This window comes from Phyllobates terribilis, unplaced genomic scaffold, assembly GCF_046119375.1.
Source record: "Phyllobates terribilis strain yellow unplaced genomic scaffold, ASM4611937v1 Scaffold_3__8_contigs__length_932513732, whole genome shotgun sequence".
NCBI classification, from domain to species: domain Eukaryota; kingdom Metazoa; phylum Chordata; class Amphibia; order Anura; family Dendrobatidae; genus Phyllobates; species Phyllobates terribilis.
The window spans coordinates 776,416,816-776,430,298 of NW_027362763.1; the positions used below are offsets into that span (position 1 = coordinate 776,416,816).

At 52.0% G+C, this 13,483-nt stretch overlaps 1 protein-coding gene across 1 annotated transcript; it reads right to left on the reverse strand.

Annotated features, from left to right (window-relative positions):
• Positions 1-259: 259 nt before the first annotated feature.
• On the reverse strand, positions 260-5,719 carry LOC141258330 (prolyl-tRNA synthetase associated domain-containing protein 1). The gene is made up of 2 exons (XM_073673340.1): positions 5,587-5,719; positions 260-2,284 (listed from the first exon to the last, which is right to left on the reverse strand). The coding sequence occupies exons 1-2, from the start codon at positions 5,662-5,664 to the stop codon at positions 1,853-1,855; spliced, it is 510 nt and encodes a 169-aa protein (XP_073529441.1). The 5' UTR covers positions 5,665-5,719; the 3' UTR covers positions 260-1,852.
• Positions 5,720-13,483: the final 7,764 nt, after the last annotated feature.

The window sequence follows — 13,483 nt, forward strand, 5'->3', positions numbered from 1 at the left end:
TATGCATTGAGTATCGTGGGTATTTGAGTGACATGCTTGAGTCTCTGCCCCATATGCTTCGTGGCCAAAAAAACCTCGCGGGGATGGCCTGCCATGCACGAGCGATCCCCGCATGCTTTTTTTTGGGTGTCTAATAACCGTGAAACATGCGGGCGGGGACTCGAACATGTCACTCGAGCACCCGCGATACATAGTACATACCCGAGTACCCGATGCAAACTCAAGTAGCGAGCACTTGCGCTCAAGACTAATGGCAACTTATTCAATATGGTGACCTAATGTTATCAAATTCTGTGTCGTACCTCTGGGTTCAAAATGTTCACTATACCCCTTGATAAAATCCTTGAGGGGTGTAGTTTCCAAAATGGGGTTACTTGTGGGGAGTTTCCACTGTTTAGGCACATCAGGGGCACATCCGCTAATTATTCAAGCAAATTTTACATTCAAAAAGTCAAATGGCGCTCCTTCCCTTCCGAACCCTGCTGTATGTCCAAGCAGTGGTTTTCCCCCACATATGGGGTATCGGCTTACTCAGGAGAAATTGTACAACAAACTGCATGGTGCAATTTCTCCTGTTATCCTTATGAAAAAAATTGGGGGCTGAAAAACATTTTTGTGGGAAAAATGTGTACATTTTATTTTTACGGCTCAATGTTATAAACTTCTGTGAAGCACCTGGGGGTTCAAGGTGCTCACCACACATCTAGATAAGTTCCCTAAGGGGTCTAGTTTCCAAAATGGTGTCACTTGTGGGGGGTTTCCACTGTTTAGGAACATCAGGGGCTCTCCAAACGCAACATGGCATCTGCTAATTATTCAAGCAAATTTTCCAATCAAAAAGTCAAATGGCGCTCCTTCCCTTCCAAACCCTGTCGTGCGCCAAAACAGTGTTTTTTCCCCACATATGGGGTATCTGCGTGCTCAGGGGAAATTGCACAACAAATTTTGGGGTCCATTTTTTCCTGTTACCCCTGCGAAAATAAAAAAAATTGGGTATAAAATAACATTTTTGTGAAAAAAGTTAAATGTTAATTTTTTTCTTCCACATTCCAAAAATTCCTGTGACGCACCTGAAGGGTTAATAAAGTTCTTCAATGTGGTTTTGAGCACCTTGAGGGGTGCACTTTTTAGAATGGTGTCACTTTTGGGTATTTTCTGTCATAAAGACCCCTCAAAGTCACTGCAAATGTGATGTGGTCCCTAAAAAAATGGTTTTGTAAATTTTGTTTGAAAAATGAGAAATCGCTGGTCAACTTTTAACCCTTATAGCTCCCTAACAAAAAAAAATTTGGTTCCAAAATTGTACTGATGTAAAGTAGACATGTGGGAAATGTCATTTATTAACTATTTTGTGTAACATATCTCTCTGATTTAAGGGCATAAAAATTCAAATTTTGAAAATTGCTAAATTTTCGCCAAATTTTCGTTTTTTTCACAAATAGACGCAAGTGATATCGAAGAAATTTTACCACTATCATGAAGTACAATATGTCATGAAAAAACATTCTCAGAATCAGGGGGATCAATTGAAGCGTTCCAGAGTAATTACCTCATAAAGTGACAGTGGTCAGAATTGTAAAAATTGGCCCGGTCATTAACGTGCAAACCACCTTGGGTTGTAAAGGCGTTAACCCTTCAGTCTTGCTCCGACATTGTATTCTATGGGAAGTATTTTCGCAACAAGTAGGGGACAGACAGAAGAGAATATGCAGAGGTGCAATGTTTTCAGTCGTACAAGACTAATATAACAACAGCAGAAAATTCAATGCCAACACATAAGCACCAAAGAAAGCATTCTTCATTTACACATCCATGAATATTATGCATTTTGGAGAATAGAACAAGCCTAGAGTTAATCATCAAAGTTTAGCATTATAGGATCATGACCCGTCTTTTTCAAAAAGGTGATAAATTCCTCTGGAGTCATCCCCATTGTTGCAGAATTGGTCATGGGATGGAAATAGACCCTCTCATGGCCGCCTTCTAAAAACTTAGAATCCAGGACAAACTTGACATCTCCTTTGTCATCACAGAAGAGGGCGAGTGGGGTGGCACAGCCCTGACCCACTTTCAGTTTTTCAATCATGGAAGCTTCATCTGCAAACCTGAGGTTTCCGCTTCCAACGTTCAACTTTTTTGCTAGATCGTTGAGGTTTACTTGGCGGTCGTGGAGCACAGTGACCAGCCAGAGCCCTTTCTTCTTCTTATCTTTCAAGAACAGGTTTTTACTATGTGCCCCGTTTAGGTGCTGGACGTGTGGCATCATTTCTTCCACTGTAAAGACCTGGAAGACAGAATTCAATACAATTACAGGGGTTGCCCAGGTTTGGCACAAAAGTCTGCAGTTACTCTATGTGGCTGCAGACTGGTGAATCCTCAGCGCGCCCATTCCGGATTCTCTGGGGCTGGAACTGGGCGATCATGTGACCTCTAGTATGTGATCTGCATACTCTCTGCCACATTCCGACTAGACATGTACGGCCTCGCTTAGTACAAGTGGACTGAGTAAGGCTGCGCACGTCTAGTTGGAATGTGGCATGATTTTTTTCTCAAAGTAAAATGTAAAAAACTGCAGTAGCGATGCTGCTATAGTAAGATCAGATAGGCAAAGAGCCGCAATCTCAAAGCACCGTATGCCCTGGTGCAAATAATAATGAAATGATAAAAAGAAAAGAGATGCGCTGCAAACCACTCATAAAATACCAAGGGAGTGATTCCTACCTGTCTAAGAGAAAATGGTAGTCCAAATGAAGATATACGCATGCAGCTTCCAGGGGTCCTTTGAAGAAGTCACAACTGCAACTAGAGGTGATGGACAAGTGCAGGAGTCTGTAGAACAAGCCGTGAGTGTTGCAGAAAATGGGTTCAAATAGCGTATTAACGCCGGAGATAGAGGGCTGCAGAGACTCTCAGAGATTCAGGCTTTCAGGTACATTCCGCCGTTGCGCTAGTTGGATACAGGGATGAAGATCATGCGTGAGAAGAACTGCAGACAGCCTGATAGATGTGCCGGCCAGTCACACCCGCAGGACCGCTGATAATCAAGGATGTGAGTGCTTAGTATCTGTGTGATGTCAAAACAGCTGGGGGATTCCACTGAGGAGAAAAAAGTCCAGCGCTTAACCGACGCGTTTCCGAGGTCACGGCCTCCTTCGTCAGGGATTTGCAGACACAGGGTGATCCCTTTTATATATAGGCAGGAGGAGGCCGTGGTAGGAAGGAGGCGTTAATACGCTATTTGAACCCATTTTCTGCAACACTCACGGCTTGTTCTACAGACTCCGGCACTTGTCCATCACCTCTAGTTGCAGTTGTGACTTCTTCAAAGGACCCCTGGAAGCTGCACGTGTATATCTTCATTTGGACTACCATTTTCTCTTAGACAGGTAGGAATCACTCTCTTGGTATTTTATGAGTGGTTTGCAGTGCATCTCTTTTCTTTTTATCATGATTTTTTTCTCACTTGTCATCCGTGTACAATCAGTTTTTACAGTAACAGCTATTAATCATTTAAGGAACATTTACAGTTTCCTACGTTACAGAACTGCAATATATTTGTAATAATCAGATGCTAGACTGTGACTTTGGATTATTTTCCTCGCACTTAGGCTGTGTGCCCACGTAGCATTTTTCAAGCGTATATGCTGCGGAATTTCCGCAGCGTAAACGCTTGAAAAAAGCATGTATATCCGCACCCCATGGTCCCCAATGGGATTCCGCAAGTTCTATGCACATGCTGCGGATTTTTCCGCAGCGTTTATGCCGCGTTCAAAAATCCGCAGCATGTCATTTAATTTTGCGTTTCCGCAAGTGGAATTGCCTTTGTCCAATGCATAAAAAACGCAAGGCAATTCCGCATGTGGAAAACGCGTGATAAACGCGCGAAAAATGCGCGATAAACACGTGCGGAATTCCGCATGCGTTTTTCCGGGAGAGGACTTGCATTTATGCAGCAGAAATTTTCTGCTGCATAAATGCAACGTGGGCACATAGCCTTAGACTTGAATGGGTGAGGCTCATCCGATTAAGGCTATGTGCCCACGATGCAGAAATGCTCAGGATTTTTTCCTGAGCGTTTCTGCATCTCCCTGGCAGAAAAAAAACGCATGCGGATTGTACATGCGTTTTTCCTGCCAGGGACATGCGGATGTGAAGCGTTCTTCACATATATTTCCGCATGCGGGTTGACAAGCGCTTTCCAAGCGATTTTAGCATCACTTAGAAAGAGCTTAACAACTTGGTCACACTATATAAATCCATGCAAACGGCATGGATTTATATAGTGTGACCCCAAATAATGGTAAAAAATAAATCTATACTTACCTTCCGATGTCCCCCGCAGTCTTGCTTCGCTCCGTCCTGGCTTGCCGGCAGCTCGCGGTACACTGAAGGACCTGCCGTCACATGACTATGACATCAGCGCAGGTCCTTCAGTCCACCGCGATCTGCCGGTAAGCGAAGACAAGGACACCGGGGGCCATCAGAAGGTAAATATCATATTTATTTCTTATTTTATTCTTTTTTTTACAGGTTCTATGGTACCCGGGTCTGGAGGAGAGTCTCCTGTCCTCCACACCCGGGTACCATCCGCACATTGAAACGCTTGGATTTCGCATGTACAGATGCAGTGATGGGTAATCCATGCGTTCAAATGAAAGTCATTGGCGGCAAAAACGCAGCACTTCCGCAAAATAATTGGTAGTGCTGCGTTTTTTTCCGCAATGATAATCCGCAGCGGAAATTTCCGCAGCGTGTGCACAGCACATGCGGATTATCATTAGGGAACATGGCAGACCTTCTACCATGTGTTTTTTAAGCGCTTCTGCAGCGTTTTTTCCAAGCTTTCTATAGATGGTTTTTAGGGAAAAAAAATACACAAAAATATTCCTCAGTGTGAGGGCAGATGCAGACGAGAGTATTTTCGGTCCGAGTGCGATGTGACAACACATTGGACGGCATTCAGACCCATGTTACTCTATGGGGCCGTGCACATGTCCAATTTTTGCCTCAGACTGAGTCTGTTCAAGGAAAGAATCGCACCATGCCCAATCTCATCCGAGAAATGTAAATTCTAAGTTATAACAGAAAGGATCGTCCATTTTAGTACTTGAAGCATCTAGTCCCTGATATCTGTGTGTTGTGCCATTAATATATGAATTAATAACTTGGTGTTACCATCCATTTGTCAAAGGGGTGTATACTTATGATGAACGAGACTGTCAGAACTGATAAGTCAGTATCAGAAAGGTCACTCCCAACTAGTATTAATAAAGTAATTTTTTAAAAATTCCCAGCAGGAATACAGAGGGAAAAGAATTGTAATTATTTTGGTAGGAGAGGTGACGCTGAAACTGTGATTGCAGTAGGCATTAGGACCAGCAGAGGGCGCTATGCACAACATAAACTTTACACAAAGTAAAACATAGAGCTACAGCGCCCTCTGGTGGCAACAATTATAACACAACGTGGCACAGACGGAGCAACCTACACTCCACGTGTAACACACCACAACCCCGGTGCCGGTGTATTAGACGTTCACAGCCATGCCTGCATTACGTGAGGTGACCCCGTGCAGCCCTGACCCACCTCCGGGTGCTCCACACACACGGGCTGGATCCCCAGCTCCTGGAGATACTGCTGCAGCTCATCCCTCAGAGAAGACATGTTGTTACTCTGCTGCCCCCTGCTGTTCAGTCATGGGGGTGCTCTTTCTTTTTTTTTTTTTTTTTAAATTACAACTTTATTACATACAAACTGCAAACAAAAATATTGTGTTGGATTATAAGCAACTATGAGACCCCGTATACGGTTACGACGTGTGCTGCGTATTTTTTATGTACTGACGTATCAAGGTCGCTGTTTATCGCAGTGCAGGTCTATGAGATAAACCCCTAACAACATCAACAAGGCTGGGGCTAAATCTCTGGCCGCAAGGTCGATCACAGCTTAATGGAAGTGGAGGCGGTCATGGACGACCCACGAGATAGTGTGTGGTGTGAATTCTTCAAATGATCCAAGTATTTTGCAGCAATTTGCACGTGGCATCGCGACCCCGCTCACACTGCGCTGGGATGTAGCAGCGACATGACACGATTTTTTTGTCTCGTGACATATTGTCAACTAAAGTCATAGAGTAGCCCCAGACTACAGAACGATCGCACACCTCCACGCCCCTCAGGATCTCGCATCCCCGAAGATCTCCAAATTAAAAGGTTATTTTCATTGTATTAAATGAGCAGAGATGCAAAGTCCTTGTAAAAATAAGCAACTTTGCAATTTTGTAAGGTTACTGCCGATCGCTGGACTCAGCTTTATTCATTCTAATTCATCATCACCAATGATCCCAGTAATTGGCTGCAGCGCTTATCTGCACTATAGTTCTGACATCACTGCTGCAGCCTGTCAACAAAGACCAGAACTACAGCAGAGATACTTTACTGGAGCCTTTCCAATTATCCCCCAGGTGAAGCCCAAAGGCAAAAATTAATTATACATGGAAAACCCCTTTAAGAGAACTCGACACCAGGTCAAAAGTTGCTAATTTTTGCTCTTATTTTATTCCCCCTGCTCCTCTGAGTATTCTGCCTTTTTTTAAAAAAAAAAATCTGCCATACGGTTGTAGAGACTAGGGGCCTTTTTATTTTGTGCTATTTTTTCTGGCATTTACCAGGAGGCAGTACTGACAGATAATAATACAGAGCAGCCTGAAGACATACCCCAGAGAATCCTGTGACATGCCCCCTTGTGGCCACTTTTACCCTGGTGACAGGCCCCCTTGTGCCCACTTTTACCCTGGTGTCAGGCCCCCTTGTGCCCACTTTTACCCTGGTGAGAGGCCCCCTTGTGGCCACTTTTACCCGTGACAGGCCCCCTTGTGGCCACTTTTACCTGTGACAGGCCCCCTTGTGGCCACTTTTACCCTGGTGACAGGCCCCCTTGTGGCCACAATCACCCTGGTGACAGGCCCCCTTGTGCCCACTTTTACCCTGGTGACAGGCCCCCTTGTGGCCACTTTTACCTTGGTGACAGGCCCCCTTGTGCCCACTTTTACCCTGGTGACAGGCCCCCTTGTGCCCACTTTTACCCTGGTGAGAGGCCCCCTTGTGGCCACTTTTACCCGTGACAGGCCCCCTTGTGGCCACAATCACCCTGGTGACAGGCCCCCTTGTGGCCACAATCACCCTGGTGACAGGCCCCCTTGTGCCCACTTTTACCCTGGTGACAGGCCCCCTTGTGGCCACTTTTACCTTGGTGACAGGCCCCCTTGTGCCCACTTTTACCCTGGTGAGAGGCCCCCTTGTGGCCACTTTTACCCGTGACAGGCCCCCTTGTGGCCACTTTTACCCTGGTGACAGGCCCCCTTGTGGCCACAATCACCCTGGTGACAGGCCTCCTTGTGGCCACATTTACCCTGGTGAGAGGCCCCCTTGTGGCCACTGTTACCCTACGCTGCCTTTTTTTTTCTGAACTGTTTTTTCTTAGCTTTTTTTATTTTTATTTTACACACAGGGTCCAATTCATCAAAGCTTTTACAACCGAACTCTGGTGTAAAAAGCTGTGTAAACTCGCAAACTTTGGTGCAACTTTAAGCTGTGCTAAAATGTTGCGACTTTTTGCGTTGCTCGTTGTAGAATCAAGGAGATCCAATACGCTGCATGTGAGGAACAGTGCGGTTTAATCTATACGCATTTTGAAATATCTGACTTCTTCATCAGGAGACTCAGGAAGATCTGAATAAGTCAGAGTACTTAGAAACGCGTATAGATTAAACCGCACTGTTCCTCACATGCCGTGTATTGTATCTCCATTTATTCTACAACCAGCAGCGCAGGATACCGGCATCTTCTATTACCTCAATATTACGTTGGATCCTCCAACCTGGGGAGGTGCAGCTGGATATAATATCCTCAAACTCTACTAGTGTTGTATCTCACACTACCGCATCAGGTGGGCAGTGCCTCATTACTCCCCATATTGTTGTCTGGATAACACCCTATTCCGCTGAGTGTCCCCACAAATCTTTCACCAGCAGGGACTGGAGTAAGATTTCTAGGAAGGTGCAGGCCACTCGTCCAACGCTGATTCATTACGAGGACTATGCCTCTTAAATAGAGATGAGCGAACCAGAACTGTAACGTTTGGGGTTCGTACTGGACACCTACTGTCTTGTGCTGAATACAGACATCTCTCTGGAAGTCTGTTTTAGTTCGGGTCTCCATTGACTTCTATGGGGTTTGGGTAGAGTACTGTTACCTGAACCGAACTTTGGACTAAAGTTCGCTCGAACCTGATCATCCATGGGTCCACTCATTCCTACTCTTAAATAATCAGGAGCCTTGCACTCCAGCACACCCTCCATCACGACCACCATTAAGATGGCCGGCCTTGATGAGTTGGGGCTACGCTGTTCTGCAGCCTTTTGACTTGTCACACTTTAGGATGTGAGTGTGTAAATCATTTTTCAAGCCGGTCCGCACCGAAACTCTGCCTGAAAAAGAGCCCAGAACAGGCTGACAGGCATCTCTGCTGTATATGTTCAGTTTTTGAGCATCTTTTATCTGCTTCAGAAGCAATAAAGGTTACATGAAGAGACCAAAGATGCCAATAAAAGGCAAAACCACCACCGCCTTATCCTGTATCCTGAAGGGTTATCTGCTTGAAGAACTAGGCGGCTGCGCATAACCGAACAGGGCTCTGTTGGTGATGGCTAGACTCAGGGACAGGGCCTGGCCACATGTACAGGTGATGGCCACACGCAGGGACAGGGCCTGGCCACATGTACAGGTGATAGCCACACGCAGGGACAGGGCCTGGCCACATGTACAGGTGATGGCCACACGCAGGGACAGGGCCTGGCCACACGTACAGGTGATGGTCACACGCAGGGACAGGGCCTGGCCACATGTACAGGTGATGGTCACACGCAGGGACAGGGCCTGGCCACATGTACAGGTGATGGCCACACACAGGGACAGGGCCTGGCCACATGTACAGGTGATAGCCACACGCAGGGACAGGGCCTGGCCACATGTACAGGTGATGGCCACACGCAGGGACAGGGCCTGGCCACATGTACAGGTGATAGCCACACGCAGGGACAGGGCCTGGCCACATGTACAGGTGATGGTCACACGCAGGGACAGGGCCTGGCCACACGTACAGGTGATGGTCACACGCAGGGACAGGGCCTGGCCACATGTACAGGTGATGGTCACACGCAGGGACAGGGCCTGGCCACATGTACAGGTGATGGTCACACGCAGGGACAGGGCCTGGCCACATGTACAGGTGATGGCCACACGCAGGGACAGGGCCCGGCCACATGTACAGGTGATGGCCACACGCAGGGACAGGGCCCGGCCACACGTACAGGTGATGGTCACAAGCAGGGACAGGGCCCGACCACATGTACAGGTGATGGTCACAACCAGGGACAGGAGCCGGCCACACGTACAGGTGATGGCCACACGCAGGGACAGGGCCTGGCCACACGTACAGGTGATGGTCACACGCAGGGACAGGGCCTGGCCACATGTACAGGTGATGGCCACACGCAGGGACAGGGCCCGGCCACATGTACAGGTGATGGCCACACGCAGGGACAGGGCCCGGCCACACGTACAGGTGATGGTCACACGCAGGGACAGGGCCTGGCCACACGTACAGGTGATGGTCACACGCAGGGACAGGGCCTGGCCACATGTACAGGTGATGGTCACACGCAGGGACAGGGCCTGGCCACATGTACAGGTGATGGCCACACGCAGGGACAGGGCCCGGCCACACGTACAGGTGATGGCCACACGCAGGGACAGGGCCTGGCCACATGTACAGGTGATGGCCACACGCAGGGACAGGGCCCGGCCACATGTACAGGTGATGGTCACAAGCAGGGACAGGGCCCGGCCACATGTACAGGTGATGGTCACAACCAGGGACAGGGGCCGGCCACACGTACAGGTGATGGTCACAACCAGGGACAGGGGCCGGCCACACGTACAGGTGATGGTCACAAGCAGGGACAGGGCCCGGCCACATGTACAGGTGATGGTCACAACCAGGGACAGGGCCCGGCCACATGTACAGGTGATGGTCACAACCAGGGACAGGGGCCGGCCACATGTACAGGTGATGGTCACAACCAGGGACAGGGCCCGGCCACATGTACAGGTGATGGCCACACGCAGGGACAGGGCCCGGCCACACGTACAGGTGATGGTCACAACCAGGGACAGGGGCCGGCCACACGTACAGGTGATGGTCACAAGCAGGGACAGGGCCCGGCCACATGTACAGGTGATGGTCACAACCAGGGACAGGGCCCGGCCACATGTACAGGTGATGGTCACAACCAGGGACAGGGGCCGGCCACACGTACAGGTGATGGCCACACGCAGGGACAGGGGGCCGGCCACACGTACAGGTGATGGTCACACGCAGGGACAGGGCCTGGCCACACGTACAGGTGATGGTCACACGCAGGGACTGGGCCTGGCCACATGTACAGGTGATGGCCACACGTACAGGTGATGGCCACACGCAGGGACAGGGCCTGGCCACATGTACAGGTGATGGCCACACGCAGGGACAGGGCCCGGCCACACGTACAGGTGATGGTCACAAGCAGGGACAGGGCCCGGCCACATGTACAGGTGATGGTCACAACCAGGGACAGGGCCCGGCCACATGTACAGGTGATGGTCACAACCAGGGACAGGGGCCGGCCACACGTACAGGTGATGGTCCCAACCAGGGACAGGGGCCGGCCACACGTACAGGTGATGGTCACAACCAGGGACAGGGGCCGGCCACACGTACAGGTGATGGTCACAAGCAGGGACAGGGCCCGGCCACATGTACAGGTGATGGTCACAACCAGGGACAGGGGCCGGCCACATGTACAGGTGATGGTCACAACCAGGGACAGGGCCCGGCCACATGTACAGGTGATGGCCACACGCAGGGACAGGGCCCGGCCACACGTACAGGTGATGGTCACAACTAGGGACAGGGGCCGGCCACACGTACAGGTGATGGTCACAAGCAGGGACAGGGCCCGGCCACATGTACAGGTGATGGTCACAACCAGGGACAGGGCCCGGCCACATGTACAGGTGATGGTCACAACCAGGGACAGGGGCCGGCCACACATACAGGTGATGGCCACACGCAGGGACAGGGGCCGGCCACACGTACAGGTGATGGCCACACGCAGGGACAGGAGCCGGCCACACGTACAGGTGATGGCCACACGCAGGGACAGGAGCCGGCCACACGTACAGGTGATGGCCACATGCAGGGACAGGGCCCGGCCACACGCAGGGACAGGGGCCGGCCACACGTACAGGTGATGGCCACACGCAGGGACAGGGGCCGGCCACACGTACAGGTGATGGCCACACGCAGGGACAGGGCCCGGCCACACGCAGGGACAGGGGCCGGCCACACGTACAGGTGATGGCCACACGCAGGGACAGGAGCCGGCCACACGTACAGGTGATGGCCACACGCAGGGACAGGAGCCGGCCACACGTACAGGTGATGGCCACACGCAGGGACAGGGCCCGGCCACACGCAGGGACAGGGGTCGGCCACACGTACAGGTGATGGCCACACGCAGGGACAGGGCCCGGCCACATGTACAGGTGATGGTCACAACCAGGGACAGGGGCCGGCCACATGTACAGGTGATGGTCACAACCAGGGACAGGGGCCGGCCACATGTACAGGTGATGGTCACACGCAGGGACAGGAGCCGGCCACACGTACAGGTGATGGTCACAAGCAGGGACAGGGCCCGGCCACATGTACAGGTGATGGTCACAACCAGGGACAGGGGCCGGCCACACGTACAGGTGATGGTCACAACCAGGGACAGGGGCCGGCCACACGTACAGGTGATGGTCACAAGCAGGGACAGGGCCCGGCTACATGTACAGGTGATGGTCACAACCAGGGACAGGGCCCGGCCACATGTACAGGTGATAGTCACAACCAGGGACAGGGGCCGGCCACATGTACAGGTGATAGTCACAACCAGGGACAGGGCCCGGCCACATGTACAGGTGATGGCCACACGCAGGGACAGGGCCCGGCCACACGTACAGGTGATGGTCACAACCAGGGACAGGGGCCGGCCACACGTACAGGTGATGGTCACAAGCAGGGACAGGGCCCGGCCACATGTACAGGTGATGGTCACAACCAGGGACAGGGCCCGGCCACATGTACAGGTGATGGTCACAACCAGGGACAGGGGCCGGCCACACGTACAGGTGATGGCCACACGCAGGGACAGGGGCCGGCCACACGTACAGGTGATGGTCACACGCAGGGACAGGGTCTGGCCACACGTACAGGTGATGGTCACACGCAGGGACAGGGCCTGGCCACATGTACAGGTGATGGTCACACGCAGGGACAGGGCCTGGCCACATGTACAGGTGATGGCCACATGCAGGGACAGGGCCCGGCCACACGTACAGGTGATGGCCACACGCAGGGACAGGGCCTGGCCACATGTACAGGTGATGGCCACACGCAGGGACAGGGCCCGGCCACACGTACAGGTGATGGTCACAAGCAGGGACAGGGCCCGGCCACATGTACAGGTGATGGTCACAACCAGGGACAGGGGCCGGCCACATGTACAGGTGATGGTCACAACCAGGGACAGGGGCCGGCCACACGTACAGGTGATGGTCACAAGCAGGGACAGGGCCCGGCCACATGTACAGGTGATGGTCACAACCAGGGACAGGGGCCGGCCACACGTACAGGTGATGGTCACAACCAGGGACAGGGGCCGGCCACACGTACAGGTGATGGTCACAACCAGGGACAGGGGCCGGCCACACGTACAGTTGATGGTCACAAGCAGGGACAGGGCCCGGCCACATGTACAGGTGATGGTCACAACCAGGGACAGGGCCCGGCCACATGTACAGGTGATGGTCACAACCAGGGACAGGGGCCGGCCACATGTACAGGTGATGGTCACAACCAGGGACAGGGCCCGGCCACATGTACGGGTGATGGCCACACGCAGGGACAGGGCCCGGCCACACGTACAGGTGATGGTCACAACTAGGGACAGGGGCCGGCCACACGTACAGGTGATGGTCACAAGCAGGGACAGGGCCCGGCCACATGTACAGGTGATGGTCACAACCAGGGACAGGGCCCGGCCACATGTACAGGTGATGGTCACAACCAGGGACAGGGGCCGGCCACACATACAGGTGATGGCCACACGCAGGGACAGGGGCCGGCCACACGTACAGGTGATGGCCACACGCAGGGACAGGAGCCGGCCACACGTACAGGTGATGGCCACACGCAGGGACAGGGCCTGGCCACATGTACAGGTGATGGCCACACGCAGGGACAGGGCCCGGCCACATGTACAGGTGATGGCCACACGCAGGGACAGGGCCCGGCCACACGTACAGGTGATGGTCACAAGCAGGGACAGGGCCCGGCC

Bases quoted from the DNA above. Each gene is read 5' to 3' on its own strand.
- LOC141258330 (XM_073673340.1), bottom strand. From the start codon at position 5,664: ATGTCTTCTCTGAGGGATGAGCTGCAGCAGTATCTCCAGGAGCTGGGG. The intron at 2,285-5,586 runs GTGGGTCAGGGC...TCTGTCTTCCAG, and splicing joins TGTGTGTGGAGCACCCGGAG to GTCTTTACAGTGGAAGAAAT.